The sequence below is a fragment of the Anser anser genome (assembly GCF_964211835.1).
Source record: "Anser anser genome assembly, chromosome: 1".
Taxonomy (NCBI): domain Eukaryota; kingdom Metazoa; phylum Chordata; class Aves; order Anseriformes; family Anatidae; genus Anser; species Anser anser.
In genome coordinates, this window is record NC_139720.1 from 133123991 (window position 1) to 133149391 (window position 25401).

The window sequence follows — 25401 nt, forward strand, 5'->3', positions numbered from 1 at the left end:
TTATTCATTAGTATCAAAAAGTAGTATATAGTTCTTATAATTCAGGATTTAAGAAGAAGTTATCAAAAATACAGAAACTACTTGTGTGGAGGCCTCTCCCCACAACTTCTTTTAAAGCCTTACTCACCCTGCAAACATATTGACTTCGTGCTCCAGGCGAGAAGGTCTGGGAACGAACAATAGTGCTACTGCGAACAAAAGCAGAACCCCGTGGCCTGCGGCTAGTTCTCTCTTTTGGAAGAATAGCAACTTCTTCAGGAAACAGATCCTCAGTGTTAGTTTCCTTATCCACCTAAAATTACAATGAAGGAATTTTATTTTACTTGATTTAAATTATTCCTTATTTTCTCTTTCTCATCAAAACCAGCTAGACATTTCAACCATATCAAAAGTAAACAATTTGCTTTGTTAGTTAGGCTAAAGCTTTAATGAGCCTTGAGAATGAAAGATGAATCACTTCATTTTTAGCAGTTTTAAAACCAGGTCATTCAAAATTATAAGATTACTTTTCAAAAGCCTTCCCTAGAACAGTAACAATTATAAGATGCAGTTATAAGCAGAGCACAAAGACTGCACTCACCCTTAGCAATTGGGCATTAATCAAGCTACCACCTGATCTCCCAGCCTCAACAGGAGAAAACTAAGCCACATTTCCAAAAGCAAGCTGACTCTGAAACTAGGAGCAACCTTAAAACTGCAGGAATTCAAATGAGGAGAAGAAACTCAATGAAAGGGAACTGAAAGACTGTTGAAACAGTGACACAAGAAAACTAAAATATTTGGAAATATAGAAAAAAATGCTACTCTATCATAGCATCAAAACTTTTAAGATAACTTATTCCTAAATAGGAAGTAGACTCTTCTCTAAAGGCAACACAAAAGTGTTCCTTTACTTCAATGAAAGCATCTTGATTTCAGCTTGTCAGGATTATTTCCAATGTCTCATATCTTGAATTTGAAAGATTTTAAATACCTCAGTTCCAGCATGTTGTTATGAAAATTTCAGCTGTACTTATTTTTAACACTGAAAGAGCAATGAAGTCTTAAAACATTAAGCTTCTTTCTTCACAATTCTTTCGACAATTCTAATTTCTAAGAGCACTGGAATTAGATCACGATCTTTTTTGTTATGATTTCAAGTCAATACAGACATTTATACAACTGCATATTTACAATTAGATAAAAGCAGCAGTAAAAATATCTTGCCTTTTGATGTAAAAAAAAAAAAATAGTTCTGTTCAGAAATTACTAGCAAGTGAACAAAAAACAAAAGCCCTAAAGAGGACATTTTTAACAACTCAAAAGGCATATCGCTGTCATCACGACAGTACTCATATAGGGTTGCTAATGTCATTTCAGATTCTTTTCTCTCCCGATCAGTTTGGACTCAAACTCAACAAGCAGCAGTAACACACACTGTATGCGCCAGGCATTGTGGCAGTTTCCATACTGCAGTGTCTTTTCTCATTACCTTTAGTGGTGGAGGCTGGATTTTTCCAGAACTGTACTGGCCTGCTTGAGTTGCAAACATGTGTCCAGCTAACGAATCCCCGCAAAATGGCTCCGGATAAGGAGGACTAGTCTGGGTGCAATTACTGCATCCACTGTCAACAGATTCTGCTTGCCAACTCCTGAAGTTAGAACATTACAAGGATTTTGTAGGTATTAAAAAAAAAAGTTATGAATTCTATTTGTATATTTCATTATCCAGGTCAGTTTACCATTTTAGAGTATTATTTCTGCAACAGAAATATAAAATTTACAAAGGGAGAACACATCCCACTTGCATTTCTGCAGATGCACAGACAAGCAAATTACAGTTGCCTCCCTAACAAAGCTTGTGTTTGATGCAAAAGAAATGTTTTCCCACTCCCCAAATTCCAAGTCCTATAAGCTCAGCTAGCTATTCAAATGAAGCTTTTTCCTGTTTGCACATCATCACATGATAAAACAATTTTATACCCATAACACTAACAGGGAACAGACCTCAACATAAGGATCTGCTCTTTCTCCTGCTGTATTTCAGACCATAATTACAGTGTAAATATTACTTGGCTGTTTGATGAGGTATTTGAGCTACTATTTTTACCGTTCTGATATAGCTTCTGCCTGATCTTCCTTTCTTTCCATCTCCAGGATTTCCTCCTCGGTATACTCCAGTTTCACTCTCTCTTCTGCCAACTCTCTCTCAACTGCTTCCAGCTGGGCAGTGGTCCTGGCTAACAGGGCTGTCACTGCATCCTAGAAGGTAAACTAGACTTCAGACAAATCCGTTTGAACAAGCCTTTGTATTCAATGTATAGTATTCAGAGAAAACAAAATAAAACCACAGTCCTTGTATGTTCCTAAAAAAATTGAAGTCTGTCCTGAATCTCAATAATCAAGAAGTGCTTGGTGTCCCATGAATGCAACTTCTAAAAGAAAATGTTAGAAAGTGAACACAGAAACGGAAAGTGAATGCTTTACAGTTACATCACAGAGTAGTTCAGAATCCAAAAAGTTGAGTCAAAGCCACTTGTGGATTGGGTGACTTTAACACGCAGTGGAGCATCATCCAGTACATTAGGTGAGAAGAGACCTCTGAAAGTCACCTAGTCTGACATCCTGCTCAAAACGGGGACAGCTTCAAGAGTCATACCAGGTTGCCCAGGGCTCAGAGGCATGCTGAAAAACCTCCAAGGATGGAAACTGCACAACCTTTCTTGGCAACCTCCTCCAGTGTAGTGGTGGATTTTTTAGATGAGTTTTAGTAAGTTGAACTGGAGGTGTGCATACAAACATATACAGTAGTATTTCAAGCACCTGTCTGGACATAGTTTTTATTTATTCTTTTAAAATCCAGTTCTTGCTACAAGAGTTCAATTAAGGTATCATCTTCTCTGCGTCTCACAAACAAACTGTATCCGAAATACGATCAAAAGCAACCAACCACCCAACAGGTCAAACGAAGTAAACAAATCACTTTTTCAGATCCATACCGTTTTAACTGTAGTTACATTTCCAGAAGACCGGGGAATATTTTCTTCACACTGGTTTTTGTTCTTTGCTCTCTGGGGGTCTGAACCAGTGAAGATCTGAACAGAATACCAGTGAAGCTGCATCTCACCAGAACTCTCCAAATCACTCAGGTTTATCTGAGCAATACCCTGTAAACAACAAAAAGCATTCACCACGGTAAGATAAACACACGCAGCAGGATAGACATCTTTTCATTTAAGGAGTATCTCAATTATAATGGGAAAAATAAGGCTTTTATAAATGCATTTATAGTGTGAAAAAATATATATGTTGTCTAAGATACTGAATTTCTTGTCTCTTGCTTACTACCTGAAAGGATCAGAGAGGATATTTCATTTCTTGAAATTGAAAAGCAAAATTACTATGACTGATGTAGGTATGACTGCTAACACTGTCATTTCTTAATATTTTATTTTAAAAACTCTCAATTAACCTATCTGATTTCTACAGTTACTTAAATTAGTATTATTAAAACAATATTACTTTAGTTAATCTATTTTCCTTTGACAGAACTACATTCTGAGATATCTTTCAGTTTCCTAGTCATCAAAGGCATCCTCCAAAAGGGGGAAAACATGTCATATAAAACAACTTTTTTCCCTGTTTATATGGTAAGTTAATCAAGCAGACCATAATCTCATTTTTCCACTTTCCAAGCTATCCTTACAATTAATTGAGGCTTCCCACTAAAAAGAATTCCCAACTTTAAAGTAAGCCTACTATATCAAACGGTGCTCACATAAGAAATTTCTGAGCTGTGTTGACCTAAATGAATGTTCCCTGCGGCTCTTTTTAAACAGGTGTATAAAGAACAACGGTGGAAAGGAGTTTTTGAGACTAACGACAGAATGGCATATTGGGACACTGCGTATTATTAAGAATGTCATTTTATGTCAGCTTACTGGATGCTCCAAACAGAAATACCTTTCCTTTATTATATAAAACAGAGATGTCTACTAGATATCTACTACTTCTGACACAGTATATGAAAAACATCTAACACACACTTTTATATCAGAGTTGGATAACGTTTAAGAAATGCTGGGTTTGTTTTGGGGGGGGGGGGTAAAGGGAAAATCTGTTTTCCTCTGTTACAAACGTTGAACAAAAACATCCTTCAACTTCTAAGATGCCTCGCACTGCCCTATACACCATATTTCTTCATCAGCTAAAAAGGCATGCCAAAGAAGTCATTGCTACAAAGTAAATTACTACTTGGGTAGAAAATAATTATTAATTGGTTTTGATGGCGATTAGTACTGATAGGACTAATAAATATTTTACCTCCACCTTAAGATTTGGAGCTTGCTTATAACAAGGAGGAAGTCAAGATGGGTCTGTCATGTACCTGTTCTGATGTATTTGCTAACAGCTTGGATAGCAGAACAGTACAAGCATTTACAAATCTCTTGGTGATGTCTAACAGGGGGACAGTAAAATTTATGAGAATTTTACATGGTGTTGAAAAATAGGACAGATGTTCTAAAATACAAAGACAAAATGATAAAAGACAAATAATACACTGAAGAAGAGTTCCAATTAAGACATGGGGAGTGACAGGTTGGTCAAGGCCATAAAAGATCAGAAATGACGTGAAAGTGCAAAGCCGTGTTATTGCAAGAAAAGGCAATCACATTTCTTTGAAGTTTTAACATGAGCAACATACACTAATCGTGGAAAATAACAGCTCCCTTATCTCAACATTGATGAGGCCACTAAGGAAGTAATACGCCAACTTAAAGAACCAGGTTTGAAAAGCTATAGTAAACCATTAGGATCTTTCATCAAGGCAGGGCGTATGTGGGTTGAGGGAACTGAAAGACACATGAGTTCAGTAGATTTACTTCCCTATGTAAGTGAAGTTTAGAACTATTTGCCAGAATATTTCTTCATTTTTTCTTCTTCCCTGTTATATACAGTCATTTGTTTAACTCAGGATACAATCCAGCCTGGCCCCTGCATTTAGGGAAGCTATGTATTGGCAGCCTGGCCCCTGCATTTAGGAAAGCCATATATTGGCATAATCTAATTAAAAGAAATTGGTCATCAAGAGCTTCAAAAATATTCAATCAAACAGACGGAAAAAATTGTGGAAAGAGGTTCTGAAAGACAATTACAGAGGCCATCACAGCAGTTCCAAAGAGATGACTTCTTAATTCAATAATATGTTTATTTCTCAACTTACAGCAAGAGGGCAACAATCAGAATATTTAAATATAGACTTCAACGCGCATACCTGAAGGCGCATGGCACTGTTTCTCTCTTTTTGAGTGGTATTGTTACCTTATCCCTAAGAATATGTTACCTACTACTGTAGACAGATATTTCTGACAAAAGTACATTGAGATTATACAGGATTAAAAAAAAATCCTACAAACAATCTGAAAGCCTATCATTTTTTACTAATCCAGTAATAGCAGTTAAAATAAAATCATCCTAAATTTAGATGCGCTTGTGTCAATATAAAGATGCTTTACACTGAAATGGCTATTTAGCCTCTCAGAGGAACAGGCTATACCAACATGAAGCATTTTATACCAATATATCCAGCCCATTCTTGAGATGCTTTCTCCTTAATTAGGTTGCAGCAGTAAAAATGACCAAACATCCAGCTGCAGACAAGCCCTTGGGTCTACTTCTGTCAACATTAAGGCCACTGTTTATCTAACATACTATCTAGTTTGAAAGGTAGACTAACAAACATGCATTCTTGACCAGTTTTGTTCAAATAAACACCTCTTATCCGTTGTCTAGGATGACACTGAGCTGCCTGTACCTCTTAACTATGTCTACAGGCTTTAAAAAAATTAACTAGCCCATTCAAACCCCTCACTAAAATGCCTGCCCAATGACTTCAAAATATCAGACCCAATGCAGATTAATTTAAGTGTATTTACATTTGAAAATAATTAAAGTTGACATTTAACACATCTAAAGTTAACACAGTTAATATGTAACCTATTTAAACAATGTTATACCTATTTGAATGCATCTATATTAGATGCCTCAAACAGTTTAAAATAAAATAAGAGAAGTTTACCTGGATCACTATTATTCTGCAACAAAATTAAGATTGGTGTAATTGTAGTCTTCTCAAACCACTATTACACAGCAACAATGGGTTATCTTTTTTATTATAAAATCGTATTATAGATATAGATTCGTTGTGCATGCATTATAGTGCCATGCAGAAACAGAAGTCTTGAGCATACTGTAGTCTGAAAGCTGTCAGATGAAGTCTTCAGGAAAACATTTAATTTTTCAGTGTTCCTCTTGCACCAACATTTAGCAACTGCAGATTTTTCAGCTTTCCCCAAGGCAGAATTTTTTTTTTATTTTTTTAAAAAAAGCATTAAAAAAACTCCTTACCTGCTAAATCCCACAGCAATTAATATAAATATTGTATCAATTTAAAATATGGCTCTGCAATGTAGCAGTTATATTAATAGCACAGATAACAGTACTTTCAGTGCTGCATAAAATGCTCCAATTATCAACCTCTGGTAATTTTGCTAATTACTTCCAAATATTTATTATTTCCTATATCACAAGGCTTTAAAAAAAAAAAAGGACCGAAGGGCCACTTACCAATAGTTCTTCTTGTTGCTGATGGTCAACTGAGCAGATATACAGCTGCAGTGATTTTAATTTCAAAACACTTGAATGCACAGGGATTCTGAAAACTTCATTAAATATTAACGGTGCTTGGAATTCCAAAGCTCTAGAGCAGTAAGTGGTCGGTGTGCCTGACTCAAGCGGTGGCAAATAAACTCTCACGTGACTGGAACAGCAAAACAGACAAATAGCGCAGTTCAGACAAAGAAAGCTATCTTCAGGTATTTCTCATTTCTGAAAATTAAGCTAAGCAAAAATATCAGTGTAACTTCTGTATTAAGAATCTACTTTTGGATCTCTTTGTTACAGGAATTTGCTTTGTATTCTTAACACAAAAGAGCAAAACTGATTTGGAAACCCCATCTTTGTCTAACTAAAACCAACTTTTTTCTAAGTTGGTGCTTAAGCACAGGCACCAAGTGCCACTTGAGATGCCCTGAGGTATCTAAGGCATCTACATGGGGCTAGCAAGTATGACATAGGATCTACAGGAGAACTACAGCCTTCTTGAGCAGCAGCAGCTGGAGGCCAGGTGCTATGCTATGACATTTCAAGTGGAAACATATGCCTATGTTTAAGCAACTGAATTGTCCCTCCATTTCTTCCCTCCATCCACTAAGCATACCTTTAACCCCCTCACCCCCCTCCCTTGAGAAATTCAGCACAAAAGGACAGCAAAGAAAACCTACATTCCATATATTTGCCATCTTAAAAAATAATAATAATAATAATCACATCTGATACCATCTCATTTTAGACTCCAAGCCAAAATCAAAATCCACAACCATTTTAACCTGACAGAAGGGAACATACCTACTTGAACAAGTGTTTCTACGTTCTGCCTGTTTTGACTGTCTGTCCAGCCCCTGCAATATTACATCGTTTGCTATACCTTCCCTTGTGCCAGTAAAACGGTTCATGCAACTGCATTGTGAACCACGTTAGAAAACTCACCTGGATTAAAAAGCTAACCTAGAAAAAAACAGCTCATGGTTTAAAAAAAATAATTCAGCTCAGAGGCTCACTCTAATTGACTACATCACTGCATGAACTCCTATGCCACCACAAGAGAGGAGATGACAGTGGCAGACGAGTAAGTGGTTAGAGGACAATTGGAAGAGCTCACTATGATGGAACCACAGCACTGGAGTATGGAGCACCAGTTAGCTAAACTGGCCCATGCTGTAAAAAGGGAGTGATCCAGCTGCTCTGCTAACCACCTGCTGCAGGTAGCCTCCCCATTGCCATCCCCAGTAATTCAGATTGAGTGAACATACAGAAGCATGGAGGAACTCATTGAACTAGCTAAAACCTTCTTCTGGTCTTGCCAAGATTAACTTTTTTTTTTTTTTTTTAATTCAGTCAAATCAATTGATTTACCCTGCAGCCACACAATTTCTAGATTCCAGCCTAAGCAGCTAACTGAGAAGGGTGGGGAACAGAAGTGCCTTTTTTAGTGTCACTTAGAGGCCTGACTGCCTTGATGACAAATGTCCAACGAAGCCTCTGGAGTCATTCTTTTCCTTGGTGACTACATTTGCTTTTCTTTAGATGACTTTTTTTTTTCTAGTAATGAGGAAACATGGTTGAGTACTACTCATATTTTTCCTCTCTAGCATGCCCTTGTACCAATATTGAAAACAAAGCGAAAGACTGCCACTAATGCACTGACCTACATAAAGAGCTTCCACTAGAGGTTTGCAGGGTTTGCAAGGCCAACTTTCTGAACAAAGACCAACTCATTCAGCAAAATGCATGTCAATTTAACATCTCCCACTTAATGACCTATTTTACAACACAACAATATTGCCACACCTCCATTTTCCGGTTTTCAAACAACTTCGCTGAGATAAAGATCAAAAATTTTCATATTTCTTTAAAATCTAATAAGACATATCACCAGATAGGATTCTGTTTTATGGCAACATTGCCACTGTTTAAGAAACACTAAATAAACAAAACAATATTCTACATAATGTGATACGGAATCTGAAGCATTACCACAGGCAGCCAGAAATTAGAAAAAAAATACAGCTGTTTGTACTGGTTCTCAGCTAATTTTTGTGTTAAAATTATTTTGGAAGGTGTTTCATAGATATTCAAGGAGAATTGGCACAGCCACAAAAGCTTGCAGATGTCCTATTTTGATATTTTTTATTTTTTAGAAGAAGATAAAAGCAAGTTGTTGTTGTTGTTTGTTTGTCAAAAAAACTTTTTTTTTTTCCTTATCGATTACTATATATGTTACCTTAGGTATTTAAGAAAATTACCCTAAGCTTATTCTGGGATACATCACAGATACCCTGTAGAGAGACTTTACAGGAAATAATATTTCTAGAATAAAGCAAAATATTGTTTATTTTCTTTGGCCAGAAGGTATGCAGTGATAGAAGAATGATTTTTATGTTTTTGAACAATCTTTCCTGTACATAATCAACACAAGAAAATGTGTCATTAGAGACTACATTTGCTACCTGACCACTAGCTAGGACAGAGGTTCCATAAAAAGGATGCCTTGCGTCCACAAAATGAACCCTTTCCCCACGTAAACTAGAACATGCTATCTTATACCTGAGTAATGGCTTAATTTTGCATGAAGTAAACAAATTTATAGCACTTAAGATTATTTCACATGATAAGCAACAATCAGACTTTTGGTGAAAAGTAAACTTACATTTTGCAATTTTCTTTAACAACTAGGCTAGTGAAGTTCTTCAGCTGTAATACATGGACTAAGAGACATTCGCTTCCACTGTCATGCCTGGAAAATAAATTTCTGATGTTAGTCAGCAAGCATCAATACTTACCTTAAGAAATACAGATGAAAGACTCAGAATATTTTAAGAAAGCATAAGCACCTTTTTCAGTTAAATGAAGCTCTAACAGAAATCAGTTTGAATCAAAAGCATTTAAAGATACCACACTCAGAACCATAAAAGATTATCTACAGTAACAAATTTATCAGAACTATAAGAATTAAACATTATTCAATTCAAAAAGAATATTCCCTACTGTGACTCTTCATAGTGAAGTTTTATAAAACAGATTCCACGTTTTAAATGCTTATACCAGAAGCACATGTGTGTGAGTGACATATCAGTTACACAAAGACAGTCAGTCTGCATTATTTTCATGGATTAATGAAAATTAAAAAAAAAAAAAATCTTATCTTCCATACCAGTATGGATTTTCAAATAGAACTATCACACCTGGTTCAAATTTGAAAACTGCCAGCAGCCTTGGGAATTATTTTTTCCCAGGAGTAGAGAGGATTCTGGAGGGCTGTCTAAGACAGGAAAACCTGTCTTGCACTGCTATAATCTGCTCTTCCACACAGTACTCCCACTACTAACAATAGCTTGTCCTAAGCACAAGATTTCAAAGCTGTACTTGGGAACTTTATTTTTATCTCTCTTCACCTTCTCTTCTTCCTGATCCTCCTTTATCTGGCATAAAATGTCAGATCTCACACACTGAGACATATCCCTACATCCATACTCACAATGAAAATGCTACTGGAAGAAGTAACAGAAATCCTTTCACCAGCCAGCATTGAAAGGACACCAAATGAACAGCAGTTGAGACACATCCCCAGCAGGAAGGGGCATGTTGACTATCCTGTACATCCACTAAACTTTGGCTTTCAGTTCAAAAGCTTCTTAAAGCTATCCACAGTGGTCCAGTTTATTACGAAGTTTAAAAGCAGAATGAAGAAAACTAGTGAGCAATGTCTGTTGAATTGACACGGATAAAGTAGAATAGCACTACTTACAGAAATCCAACATGTATTTGTGGTTCTTCGTTACTGGCAATATCACCGTAAACAGGCTCTTCCATATCTTCATTCCTGCACAAACAGAAAGTACTGTAAACTACATGATGACCTATGCTGTTAGAACATAATGAATTCAACGTTTATTTTGTGATCTGTGGATATAAGCAACTGTTTGGTACAGGAGGGATTGAGATACCTATTTAAAAACACACAGAACAGAAGCAGCAATTCCTAATTTAAAAAATTAAGCTTTTAGAGTAACTCTTTCAAAATGCTTAGGTTAGTTTCTTTTTAGAATCATCAACACCTTATCTTCTTCCCAGTTACTGCTTAATGTGTTAGAGCAATTGTATAAAATAATATCTCTTTACCCTCCTTCAATCACTTGTCCAACCTACACATTTAGATTTTCAGCAATTCATATATTTTTTCCTTTCATCATAGGAAGATTTACACTTTTAATCATATGCTTCCCAGAACTCTATGTCCTACTCAGTATATTTTTATTTCGTTATAGATGGTTGAAATAAAAATTTACAACTAAGAAACAAGGAAACTCTCTTTCAAGGGAGAAGTATTGGGTGCTAAAACATTAGAGACAATGAAGTGAAAGGGGCTTAGCAACTGTGAGGATGACAGTGGAACTGCATGTAAAAAGCTTCTTTTGTGTAATACGTGCAATCTAATATTCTTATGATACTTAGAATCATCTATTTTGAAAGCATATTCAGAAATTTACAGTCAATTCTTTCAGACCGTGTGGCAGAACAGGAATATTTCCAGCTTACTAAGCATTTATACACCTGACCTTTTGCTTAAAGCTTCAAACACGCCACTGTCACTAGCCAGTGAATGATCTGAGAGACATGCTGAAACTCGCCTGGCTCTCCTCTCCGATCTTCGACCACTGTCTCCTCGCAGAGTTACAGCTATCACGGAGAAAAAGAAGAGACAAAATCAGCTCAAAGTAATCTCTTAACAACTAAATAAGAAACATTTATCATATGAAAACGAGTGCCAAAACAGTTGGCACAAATGCAGTGCATTGCTTTGTCATCTGACTTTAAATCAAAAAACTAGAATACAATGGACCAGAGATTTTCTGTGGAAGAATTAAGGAAGGAAGTTTGTGGCTAATTTCTCTACGACATAAGCCAATCTCGTTGTTATTACAGTGCTCTTCTAGTGGAATAATCTCTCCTGGGAAGAACATTTATGTTAATTCAGCATATGTACACATGGCATCCTAAACTTCTAAGATTTACCTACTGAATATACAATAGTTTGAAAATAAACAGAGACTAATTCTTTTAAGAAGTTATCAGATAACAAAGTAAGGTTTTGTTGTCATTTGTTTCCTAATATGAAGTTTCAAAGCATACTGTTTATACCATCTCATAATAGCAGCTTTTATCTACAGCCTGAGAGGCACTATCAAAAAGAACCAGCACTTTCCATCTCACTGACTACTGTTTTTTCAAATTCTTTAATATTTTTGAATAACTTTGGCAGGGGGCAGGAGGAAGGAATAGTCAACCTCCTTTTACACCTTTTCCCTGAACCACCAGCAATACCGTTAACAGGGCTTCAATCACTTTCATGTGCTAAGTGGCATTACACATCAGGTTTTGCAAATGCAAGTAGGTATAGAAGGTACAAATCCTTCAAGGTATGCACATAAGTGACGATGCTCAAGAACTGCACAGGTAAGATTTCAACACCTCGATGAGAAGTTGTAACTTGAGTTTAATTCTTTCACATCCTAGAAAGAACCATTAAATGGACTTAGGGAAGCGCAGTGTCTTTTACCACCTTTTCACCCCCCTTTTGCTTAGGCTTAATGTTTGTCCTCCAAGCAGAAAAAAAAACGACAAAGAGGAGACACTTCAGAAGTGGGGAAAGCATCACATTTACTTCTACCTACGCTCATGATCTTAAACAGGTATCTTGGAAGTACTTGAGGTTTTATCAGACTGCATTTGGAGTGACAGCAGTGCAGTGCACATCACACTAGAAGCAAGCATATGCTGATGTTTCCAGCTTATTACCACCACGGACAAGGTGTGTCTTACTCTCAGTCACAATTTAAGTACCTCTGTTACATATTATCTTGAGGCATTTTAAGCATCAAAACTCTGCGACCTGACCAGCAAGTTTCCTTCAGCGCAGTGCCAGCAAGCAGCCTGAGCCCCACCTGCAGGGACCAGCTGAGGGATGGACAGCGAGCCCTCACCGTGCATGGGACGTGCCTCACCTCCCACGTAAGCCCCAGGCAGACAGCATGTCAGGCCTTGAAGCTTGATAAAAATCCCTCATGTCAACACATCTGTGCTGCTGCTGTCAATAGAAGTGTCTGGCTGTAACCTCCAGCGGGACTGCCAGACAGGATGCTCTGAGTCCGGCAGTCCTGCACCAGCCTGAAATAGGATCCTTTTATCGGGCCACCAACAGCACAAAGCCCCAGAAGATGTTCAACAAAATCACAGGGCCCTGTTCGAAGCTGAGACTCCTGGATGTCTGCAGAGCCGGTTCTCTGTGCTTTTGGATCAGTACACAGCCCTGTAGACCTCCCCTCCAAATTCAGTAACGAATTTAGCCATCTTCAGCTATGCAGGACAGCTATCTGCTGACTAGAACATCCCAACCTGCATTTGTTTCTGTACCTGGAGAAAGAGCTATCCTTCCCCCCGCCCTCCCATAATCCCATCTTTATTGCCTAGCATGTGCCATTGTGCCATATAATTCTTGTCATCCTCCCCACAAATGAGAGCCAAGCTGCAGCTAACTCACAGAAAACCAGAAGACTGCATTTGAACCATACTCTCCTCCACATCATTTGTGCAAAGTGGTGGCTTTAATTTTTTTTTTTTTTTGAAATAACTTTTCATTTGGTGAGTCAACCTCCATGACTGCTGTTACTGACAGTTATGCAGAATGAAAACTAGTGCTCTGTAAGGACAGTTATGAGTATGGAAGAGTTTCCCCAATAACTTCGAATCACTGGAAAAAGGCTGACAAAATGTATAATTTTTATATGCAAGTCCATCTACATTTTTGGTCCTAATTGCACCAAATTACACTAGGATGACTTCTTTTCATAAATAAGCCTTTGGCTCACCCTGCTATCTGAACACTTCGCACAGATGTAGGAGATGAAAGAGGATGTTTTAATATGAGTGGACCTCACGGGCTCTCTCCTTTGGAGGTTGACGTTCCCAATTTGTCTGGAAGGAAAAACTGTTCTGACGCACCAACACAATGTCATGAAAAACTGACATGTTACAACACTGTTGGAACATGACAATGATTTGCCCACTGCCTGCAGGCCAGGGAAGCATCTGATAACATCTGGGCAATCCCACAGAGCTCAGGAGAGATGCAAATGTCGGAACATGGCTTGACTAGAAGGAGGAATCAGCAAGAAGAATTCGTCAAGAAGGAGAAGCAGCATCAGACTTCAGTTTAAACAGAACAAGGTTTACCACAATTAGGGTCCTTCTAATGCAGGAAGCTGAAGAATTGCTTAAAAATAAAGTTTCTAAAATAGACAATTACCTTACAAATCAGTGAACAAAACATATGGATTTGAATTTCCATAACTACTGGGTGCCAAAGCTTGACAAACATAAAACAGGCCTGATGAAAAGAATTTTCTCAGCTGTCATGAGTTCAAAAAGTGAACTTCAAAGGAATTTTTGGTGTCCAGTATTTCATTAGCTAAAAAACACATGAATAAATCTCAAGCATGTTTCACAGGCGTAGGAGACTACAAATACTGCATGTCAGCTCAAAATGCACTAATACAAGAGTCAAACACTCTCATGAAAACTAAATCAGAGCCACAAACAGACCTTACCTACCATGATGCGGTCAGGCATTACAATGATGTAATAAGGCTGAAGCTTGCAGAAAACTTTTTCCACATATTTAACTGCAGCCATGAATATATTTAGTTGACATAGCAAAAAATTAATTATGCCATAATGATTAAACAGATATAGCATTGTATCAAACAAAACCAAATGTAGCAACATCTCCTTTTTCCTTCACATGCAACTCAGAAAAAAACACTTCACACACAAAAACACACAGGGAATTACGAGCAAAACCAGCACAATAAGTAATTTCAGGTTCACTTACAGTGCATTTTTCTGTTGTGCCGCACGAGAAACAAGACAAAATGAAAAGCACACAGTGATAAATCATGTTTTAGATCTACGACGATATTTTGCAAACGAGATTATTTAGGCATTAAAGGAAACTTAGCATTCAAAAGATTATTTTAGGACAGAGAAGAAGATACAGAGAGATTGTAGAGTCCAATGTTATCTTAACATGTTTCCTCCCACTTCCAGCTTTACAAGTACAATGGATGTAACCTCTCAGGCATCTTCCCTCCATTCACACATCCTAACAAAATTTATAACATGTTCCCAAAAGAGATACAAAACAAGAAAACAGCAGATCAGCACGTGAATATCAGAAATACAGTTCCTGGACAACTCTTGAACATGCTCCAGTACTACTTCGGTGCAGGGTATATGCAATGTACTGAGTATTAACCCTCGGGACTCGCAGAAATTGCAAAATTACCTTATATTTTATTCGATAGAGGAACTGGTGAAAAATTTGCTTGAGTTGACACTTACTGGTTTTCCAGTGTTGCATTATGCTACCAGACCATAGGGTGGCAGCAACAAAACATACAGCATAGTACTTTAGTGAAAATCAAAACCCCCCAAAACACCTGGGGGTTCCCAAAGTGTCGTACGCGTTTGATGCTTCATCAAATTTTTCAACAGTAGAAAACCAAAGTAACTTTGAAACTTTCAACTGGTACTTGCAAACAATTACTTTACAACTGCAAGCCCACCAACTAGGGAATGCCAAGCTCAAAGTAGTCACAATTCCTGCCAAAAACCAGAACGGTTGAATGGATTTTTCCTAAGCAATTGTTTTAAAAAACAAATATTTAAAAAAGAAAACCTCCAAAAAGACCAACTGGCTACCTTTTAATCACACACTCAAAAAGCAACAGAAAGCACTCTACGTCATACGCAGAGGAAAGTTGTAAACCCTGAACTAGGAGCTGAACCTGGACACCACAGTAGTGACAAGAGGTATCACATGCATGTTTATAAAAACCTGAAACGCATAGAAACATTACAGAGAAGAGAGAAAAGGAAAACAGAAAGAGGACCTTGACCCTTATCCTACTGCTCCCAAGGCCTACAGACCAGGCCTTCACTTCTAGGAAACACATATGAGCTATAAATGAACTAGTAACATAGTTTTCACTTACCACAATGGGTGAAGACATGTTGTGGTCTGATCTGAGGTTTAAAGAAAGCCTCAGGAAGCCTCTCCATGGCACTAATTTAAGCACAAACTTACATGCTGGTCTCTGGAATTCTGTTTATTTTGGTCAGAATACTGCAATATGGGACCGAGACATGTTTATGTCTAGTAAAAGTGAATTCTGCAGCAGTATCTTCTGGCAGTGTTAGTTGCGTTAAGGAAAATAGGTAAATGTATGCTTGAATGCTGCTTGAACAATACAGGCTTGTTAGCATAGCAGTGACATTTTTCTTTTTAAAAATAGCTGAAACCTTTTCCTTATGTACAGTCAATGTTCCTTTTCATTATCTCTTGACAAACAAGATGTAGTAGGACAATATATTCTCTGCTTATATTTCATATTAGCCCTGATGCTCCAAGCCCTGATTGCAGTATTACGTGCATTTGCTAACACAAAATTATGGATACAGACATGGGATGTGAATTACAACCTTCAATATTAAAATATTCTATAAAAGCCCTTCTCTACTGTAATGGTTCTATTAGAAATGCAAGTATGCCAACATAAAAAAATATTATAAGGAAAGAATATTCATTTTCATTTTACATCAGTGCTTCAACTGATTGATTAAAACAGGAAAAGATTATTTTTTTTTTAAAAGTTTGTTTCCTTTTTTGATCTCTCATATTCAAGACTCTAACACACTCTCGTCTACAGAGTCTCAGAAGCTTCCACCACTGCAAGCTGAAGCAAGTCCATCAACTTCACATTGAATCACAAAAAGAAAACTAACAGCATGTGCTGTGGTTAACTGAGGCAGCTCCTCTGTGATCACTGAGCACAGGTTCAGAGACGATAACAACAAAAAAATCACTCAAGTGGATGCTCAGCTCCTCACATACCCCCAGCAAAAAATGCCTCTCAGTTACTGAAGCACTGAGCTCATGAGCGTAGCCCATCATGAACTCAACACTGCCGTGCCACTGTGGTTTCTGCTCCATCGCACAACTCACTGACATGGAAACCTGGTATTGGGGTGGGCATGAATTCAGCATAGAGCCAACCAGCCTTCGAGCACTATCACAGCTGCACCACCTTCTGCCCACCCCAGCACATTTTTATTTAATTTTTTTAAATAAAACCAATCAACTGGTTTTGTGTTGCTTGAAATTAACAGAATAATGGCAACAAGAGCAGAAATAGGGCCTCACAGGTGATTAAACTATGTGTGGTTTCACTAATTCCTGACCAAGACCAAAAGAAAGTCCATTTTCCATTCCCTTTCTTCCACCCAATTCATCACTGTTTTAAAATCTCTTTGCAAAGATTTCTCTGCTCTTTCACCTCTGCCCTAAATCAAACTTTTTTTGTTGTTTTTGTTTCATTTTAGGGGGCATGGAAGGAGGTTCACTTTTTCTTTTTAAACATCTAACATCCACCATGCAATTTTTAACTGATGGAAGTAAAACCAAACTGAGAAACAATCTCTACTGTGCCAGTACTATTAGATTTGTCTGCTATTTTCTATGACGTGACAAAAGAATCATGTCCAGAAACTCACCTCCGCTAGGCTGCACAGCAGTCAGCTGTGGGCCCATTTCTCGCACCCCCTCGCTGTCCACAGCGTAAGCAGACATCTGAGATGAACTTGTTCCTTGCGTATCGTCATCACCCAGCGCTGTGGACTGAGCCCTGAGCATTTCCAGGGCTCCTATGCCTGCCATCTCCTCAAAACCTTCTGACATCTGAGCCAGAGGAGAATCTCGAGAAGCGGAGAGAAATGGGGTGTCCAGAGGCGAGCTCGGAGGGGACAACGATGACAAGGAGGACCGTGAGGACAGGGATGCCAGGGACTGCGGGGTATCCAGAGACCTCCGCTGCTTATTGAAATTCGAGTGTCCAATGGGATCAGCGTATGGCACGTCCTTCGTTAGAGACTCAAAGGGAATGATGTCGAAGCGCAAATGCTGCCCGTAGTCTGTAACGCTGTCTGACTTGTCGTACTGCGGGAGGCCGTAGATGTCCGTGAAGCTGACCGAGCTGAGGGAGCCTCTGCTGGAGGCCAGGGAACCTCGGCTGGAGGCCAGGGAACCCCTGCTGCTGCCAGAGGACATTGTGAGGGTGCTGGCTGACAGACTATGGCAGGCAAAAGGAAAAGGAAACAAAAAAAGGTCCATTCAAATACAGTCAGAAACACCAGTGTGGACATAAAACATCGACCCAGTTAACATAAGCAGTTTTACATGCATTCAGCACATGACACTGGGAGATGATTTGGCAGTTTAGGGTCTAACTCATGTTTCTTGCCCTAGTCTCAAGCAGACGTGACTGGAACAGTACAAGTGACAACCAAATCAGGGCCACGTGCCTGAAGACAAAGAGAGCACCAGGACAGGTCTACTCCTTCCTGACTTGCAACCAGACATAATTTGGCAGAAAAGAGGACAGAGGAGGGTTTGGATCAGTGGACCCAATATAAAGCCAGGAATAGTAGATTACCATGATCCAGCCTGAACTGGTGTTAATGATGGATCATAGACGTATCAGGGAGAAGCAGCAAAAAGGGATTTAGAAAGACAGCACTAACAAAAAAAAAAAGTGCCGTACAAGTCACATCCTTACAGTTTTTTCAAGCACAAAATAAAAACAACTTTAGTATGAATCCCATTTCAGTTCCTTCTACCATTCTCAGATGGCTAGGGAGAAGACAGCGTAAGTGATGGACAGAGATGAAGCGAGGCACAGCAGGAACTGAGCTTTTGATGTCGGCATGGTGTTGAGCTGAGGAATCCCCGAGAGCTGCACCAAAAAAGGCAGCTGCGGGTGTGAATATGCAAAACATTCTGGGCTTCTATGTGGGTCTTAGCACGTTCTCATATTTAAATGGCAAAATTCTGTCATCTCACCAGGGATCAAAACCCCTTCCTTTAGAAAAGGTATCAGGATACTAAACCTCACAGAACTTAAAAGAATGTTATCTACATATAAAGTAAAACTATAAGTTTTACAATGTTCTTCAACTAGGTATCTCCTTTTTGTAAAATAAGTGAACCTATAAAATAAAATACCCAAATATATGGAAAAATCTAGCTCAAATAGCCATCACTAGTACTGTTTACAAAACTCCATCTAAATCATCACATTCCACAGATCAAACAATATACTTAGTAAAATTCAATTTACTTGGCACACATACACCAAAAGTATTAAAAGGTAAACTTATATTACTAACATTCTTCTCTGCTGCAGTTAAACTTCAAAACCTGTGCTTTTTACACAACTTACCTTTTTAACTGGGAGTGTAAATATGAGGTTAAACGTGTAGCTTCTTCTAGTTGCATAAGCAAACAATTTCTCTTTTCCTGTAACAGTATCCTATAATTAAACAGATACATATTAGTATTTTTCTTTATTACAGCAGTACTCAAGAAATGCTAGGAGCTTTCCAAGTACAGAAAAATGCCATTGCATTGCAGTTTAGAATACAAAAAGAAGTTTCACTGTTTAATGAAAAGTTTTAATTTACACAGCTCATATGCAGCAATGGAAATTCCAGCAAGAACGCAGGAACTGAGACTAGCAGAATTCCCAGACAAGAAAAGTAATTGAGGCACAGTGTAAGAGTCACGATTTCGAAAATACACAACGGCGATTGTCAAAGTCATAAAAAGTCCTAGGTAAAAGCATTAAACTTGACAAGATTTTTCTTCCCTTGCATCAGTGTGATTGTGCCAGTGAAACACAGAAAGCTACTATGACTAGTTGCCTCGGCAGGAAAAAAAAATCCAAATAGCCCTATTATCCAAGGTAATTAATGTTAAATTTCAAAGATAAAAAGAAAAATTTTGGCGAATATTTGTTAAGCAGTTACCATAAAAGTAAGCTTTAAGGTCTAATTCTATTTGATTCACATATGTTTATATATCATTGTATTTAGGAGACAATATAGCATTTTGAATACTAAGCTATGGCAGAAAGCTCTCACTGAGACTTATTTTTTGCACATTCTAATAACAAGCAGCTGAATTACTCAGCACCACCGCCCCAACACAAAAGGGAACATATCTATAATGCTGTCAGTCTCAAATGCCTGTAAGATATCTTAAATGCTCTACTTTGAGATTATTAAAACTTTGAAGAATACATTCTTCTGATAACACACTTACACTTTTCCTGAATCTAGAATTACAGGCATTCCTAGTGCTTTATTCTTCCAAGCCCAATCACTAAATTCCAACATAAAATCAGGGTAGTAATCTGTTTCGTGTTATATATTTGAACATTTGGAGCAGGGAAGTTATTTCTCCAGCTCTGTGTTCACAAGATGGTTAGAAATAGGGATTCTGATAGACAGTCTGGAGAAAGCTTATCAAACTTATTTAAGATCTGTGCATCAGACCTTCCCCTACTGCAGGCAGCTGCTAGAATTCAACATGTTAATGGTCGGGATAGAAAAATATAAATAAAAAGGGAGCCCTTTCGGATAAAACAAACTGGCAACATTAGTTTCAATAAACTGTGGATGGTTAAGATATGAAAAAATACGTCTTTGTTAACAGTGAAAACATAAATCTCTCAATTTCCTTGGCCTCCAACTCCATTAATTCACATGTTGGCAAGGGACTGCAGCGCAGTGCTCCAGCAACCCCCACCGCCCTCTGGGGAGGTTCCCCTCATTGCAACCACACAGCAGAAGCTGCACACCAAAGTGTGTGCGACATCGAAGATTTTCTCCTCTTTTTTTGTGCCTCACAGACCGGGTTAACCAAGCAGTGCAAGGAAAGCTGCAGCTTTGTAAACTCGGGTGATAAAGGCACTGCATGCAGGGACCTTTGAAGCAGGAACTAACAGAAAAAGACAAAGGGATGCAAGTAACTCCACTGATTCAAATGCTAGCAGGGGAAATATGGGGTATTCACACCATCTACTTCAAAAAATAAATGCAGGAACCTTCCCTCCACAGGGAACAATGCTGTGAGGTGAGCACCTGTGCTGAAGGTGAGGAAGCTAAGGCTGCCTGAAAGCAAACCAACAAAGACCTCTGTCATAAAGATTTCGATCAGCCCCCGTAACACAGTGCATTTAAAACTCAGTAACAGAACAAAATTGGTCGTCGTTTAAACAGGAAACTTCTTTGTATTTTGTGAATAGGAGAAAGTAGAAATAGAAAAGCAGATCTGGGAACGGTTTTGGTTTTTCCTCAGCCTAAACTAAACAAATAAATTAGGTTTACTAATAGTTAAGCTTTTCTCCAATTTGTTATACAAAAATAGAGTGCCCTCAAACATTATTCTAACTTCTACTCAATTTTTTGCTAGCATTTGAAATATCAAGTATCACACTGGAATGCTAGTTTCCACAGCATGAACTACATGGAAAAATAGCTTGGCCTCCTTGCCAACATAGTATGCACTACCTAACATGAGAGCCCAAAAACAACAAATAAAACTTACTACACTGCAGTGTAAAGTGAACTCCCTTCTCTGTCACTTTAAGCTGGAAAGCCCGTGTAACAATATTGCAAAAATTGCAGAATACACAACATTGAACTATATGTTGGCTGTGAATTCTCTGTTTTTATTACCTGAATTTACCATCTGAAGTAAGCCTTTTCAAAGGAACCAAAGTTCCCAAAGTTTGTACATAGAAGGCACTTCCAAATCTTTTAAAAAGTTTCTTAATTGTTTAAATATTAACCTTTATATGGATCACATTAATGCTGGTTCACATAGTTTTCCCTCATGTGTCAAACCTGGCTATTTACCATTAATTCATGCCTCAGTCTGTTTCAGAATGAGAAAGAATAGCAAGAAAAAAAGATATTTTTTCATGCATCAAATAGTTCAGTGGACAAAAGCACTGTCCTGCCATAAAATAAATAAATAAATAAATAAATAAATAAATGAAATAATGAAAATAAGTTAAAAAGGTCACAAAACACTTTTCTATAAATTTTAAAGCTGACATTTCTGGATTATCATCTTCGTATCATTTATGTAAAAGAAGTTTGGGAAACAAGAGCTAGCACTTTCACGTTTTCACTAGAAGTAGTCTATTGTAAAAAGAACATCTTAAGAATTTTTGTCCACTTCCCTGGCTAGAAGAAAAACTAATTTTGAAATAAACACAGTGTTTCTGCTACAGTGTTTCTATTCATTTGTTTGTTCTTACACATAATTTGACATTTAAATCATATTTTCAAGAATGACTCAGTTTACTGTATTGCCAGAATTGGGGCGTGCTCACACTGCAGAGCATGTAAAGTAAAAGGAAAAATTACATGCAAAAGGTGGTATAAAAGTTAATCCTTTAACTTTCCTGTTCCAAGGCAGAAAGCAAATATATGGAAGGATCTTTGTTCTGCTACTTTTTGAAATGACTATCCCTCCACTGCAAAATAACAGAAAAATCCTTCACTACCCAGGTGCTGTTATTCAGCTCTCTTATCAGACAACATTGCTCAGACACGTGCATCTGAGGTGACTATTCTGATCTCTTCTTTCACACATTTTAAATGAATGAAAGGAATGTCAGGAGCAAACAGCCCCTTTACTGAAAGCAAATTAGTAACTTTGTTTGTTTATTAAACACAGTGAAATTCCCTGCTTTTCCTTTTGAAGCTACACCTATAGTAGTACAGTACAGAAGCTAAGAAAATGATTCAAGTTCCCAAACCTTTCAGTGGCTCCATGAGCAGAGGTTGCTCGAGCCCGTTGAATTTCATCCTCCAAACGTCTTTTTTCTTCCTCCAAACGTGCAATGTCTTCTGGGGATCGTCTCTGCTGACTGATGAGCTGCAGCTCCTGAAGAAGAGCCTCCTTCTCTTTGATGAGCTGAAGACGGTCCCTGTCCGCTTCAGCCATCCCTGGCCACGATTCATTATCTAGCAAGGCCAGTTGCTGCTGTATATTTGAAACTCTTTAAAAGAGAATAAATATATTTCAAAATGCAGAAGAGACAAAGGTGAAGACAAGTAAGAGGAAAAACATCATAAGGTAACATCAGTGAACATCAGTGACTTTCATTTAAACTTTGAAACAAAAAAAATAGGGGTCTTTGGGAGGCTTTATTTGTCTCTGGGTTTGACGTGTTTTTTGGTTTGTTTATTTTAAACACAAAGAATGGCAAATATTCATAAATGTGTAGCTGTGTGAGAACTACGCTACATTTATCACGTGGACAGTATTTGTCTTCACAGCTTGCTCATTTTATAGAAAAACAATTGATATTTTAGAGCTCCTGAGTTTGCTGCCTGGACAAGATGATGAATCTGAACATCCTTTTATTCCTCATTCTTCCACTATCAGATTTTAATCAGGGATTTGAGAAATGCAGTGAGAGGTTGAAGAAAATGAAGGGGAAATATTTGTCTTTGAAAAGTTCTGTATTATTGTGTCTCACCTCAACAGAGGAGAGTGTCCCAACTGACAACAAAGATTTAAGAACACATAAACTGGCAAGTAAAATAAAAACAGGTCTGGAAAAAAAGATTTACTGGTTGCAAAATACATGTGGCTTCATATGAATCCATCATCAAATCAAGTAGTTAAATATGCTAACTTTTTTTTTTTGGTAGTCGTAGTAGGATATATAGCCAAAAGGAGCTTCTATATCTCAATACACTGAACCATTACATTCTTACAACTATTGGTGTTTCGTGATTCCATAGTTGACATTGTGAGAAACCATTCTGCTAAAAAGAAATTTTGAACTTTAAATAAACACTGCACAAACCCCTAAAGCTAGAAATTTCACAAATGTTTCTTTTGGCAAAATCAAGAGTTGTATTAGCATAACAGGGAGAACACTCTGTTACTGTTTGGTTTTTATGCTTGTCTTACAATGATCAATTTAGGCACTTTAGAAGCTTACAGTTAAAATGAAAAGTAAATAAGAGAAAATCTAGCTTTCTGATTTCTGAACATTTGTAAGAAACTAAACTGTACCAAAGTTATGCAACTGTACACCTTAGTTACATCTTCACTTTGCAATGGCAGTGTTCAAAGCTCAGTGCACAATAAAAGATTACTGCCCCCCCCCCAAAAAAAAAGTGTTTAAAACCAACCATGCAAGTGGGATATGCTCCCATTCTTTGATAAGTTTTTTAAGTAATCATTTTTTCAAAATATCTGATAAAAAAAGAAAATAATAAAGCAAGGTGAAAAGCGCGTAACAAACAAACAGAAGATCCACAGTATGGTAACATCTTCCCAAGGTAAAAGAAAAGGAACAGACATGACAAAGGTAGACTTTTCCCATCTAAACCCCAAACCTCCAGCATTTTTTTTTTCGTACCGACATCTGGAAAGTATTTGGCCATCTTATTATCACAGGAAGTGAAATAAAGTATCAATATAATTCATTTTGCAATGACTGCATTAATTACAGTTTTCATGTTCATATACGAACAGGGATTTTACTGTGAATTTTGTCAAATAGCTTTCTTTCCCCTTAGTTTTCATTTACAGCATGTAAAGAATTTGGGAATTGAATTTGGGTATTGTGTTACATTATAGTCTAAAGTGTAATACTTTATCAAGCCCTTCAATACCATTTCCTCCTCCTTGCATTAATAACCAACTTCCTGCGAATGGCTAGTGAAAGCACCATTGTGAATCAATACGTATAGTTTACATATTTCATGCCTCAGCTATTGTGCATGAATTCCAGATGCAGTTTCCTGAAGAACACCTCATCCCCTCCATGGGACGTCAGGGCCATCCTCCCTCCCTCTTCTCCTCCACCCAGGCCACAAAAGATTCAGTAAACACTTCTGAACATGTATACAGCTTAATTTTAAAGTGTTTGGTGCCAAACAAAACAAACAGAAACCCAAGGTCTGTTCAACAGAATTATAAAATTCAGGCACGTTTGGGTTATCATAGCTTAGTTAGCGTGAATCAGCTGAACCTTGGCAATGTATTTTAGTGACCGTGTTCACAAGCTCTTACACGGCTCAAGGATGAAAGAAGATCAGATGTGTCTGGTGAAGTCTCTGGGTTCAGTTTGGTGAGACAGCTGAAGGAATGACCCTCTCCCAATTGTCCTGCTAGGCATTTTTCTAATGCAGGGGGAGCTGGATAAAGCACTAGCCACTTAAGCAAATAAATGCTAATGCAGGCATCGAGGAAGAACAGAAACACCAGCAGGGAAGATGGGAAGGTAGCAAAAGGAAGGAGGTGATCTGCCCTTGCAATGCCATTTAACCACTGAATCAGCCTGGCTGAGCAGTGCACCACCCTCAATACAGGAGGTTTTAATTTAGACTCTTGTGCTTGCTAAGAGCGCATTACTCCCCTTGTGCATGACATTCCAGTTCAAAGTTTGCCTTTTTCTTCCCCCAATTTCTGTTATGATGACGTTTTGAAAGTAGAAAGTCGTGGTACAGTAACTTAATTATACTGTTATTAAAGGAAAAAGTACTGCTGTGGACTAAGCTTGTGTCACTGAAGAGTTCCAAAATCTGATTAGGTATTTGTTTTGGTTCCTTTGACACTCTCAGCATTTCTGCTAGCTCTTCTTGTCTCTATTTTTTCCCCTTTAAGCAAAGAGAAAGCGCTTGAATAACACTACAGAATGCAGGAATCTGCTGGGAGGGGAGCTTCAGCACCAGTAAGCCAGTTTTCTGCAACCTGTATTTCCTGCACTTGCTGCAAGCAAACTGAAGTTCTCGGAACCACCAGTGAAAAACTTT

At 37.9% G+C, this 25401-nt stretch overlaps 1 protein-coding gene across 4 annotated transcripts in view; it reads right to left on the reverse strand.

Annotated features, from left to right (window-relative positions):
- Positions 1 to 25401, reverse strand: part of WWC3 (WWC family member 3) — a 100756-nt gene that overhangs the window by 6579 nt on the left and 68776 nt on the right. For 3 of the 4 annotated variants that reach the window (XM_083846594.1, XM_083846593.1, XM_083846596.1), the window contains exons 9-19: positions 22383 to 22625; positions 18993 to 19082; positions 17269 to 17843; positions 11217 to 11337; positions 10406 to 10480; positions 9308 to 9394; positions 6607 to 6799; positions 2979 to 3146; positions 2090 to 2241; positions 1472 to 1631; positions 128 to 292 (exon numbers count right to left, since the gene is read on the reverse strand). In XM_083846594.1, the coding sequence (XP_083702720.1) occupies positions 128 to 292; positions 1472 to 1631; positions 2090 to 2241; positions 2979 to 3146; positions 6607 to 6799; positions 9308 to 9394; positions 10406 to 10480; positions 11217 to 11337; positions 17269 to 17843; positions 18993 to 19082; positions 22383 to 22625 (2029 nt within the window). The remainder of the gene's footprint in view (positions 1 to 127; positions 293 to 1471; positions 1632 to 2089; positions 2242 to 2978; positions 3147 to 6606; positions 6800 to 9307; positions 9395 to 10405; positions 10481 to 11216; positions 11338 to 17268; positions 17844 to 18992; positions 19083 to 22382; positions 22626 to 25401) is intronic. The other variant, XM_083846595.1, reaches the window with a different exon arrangement.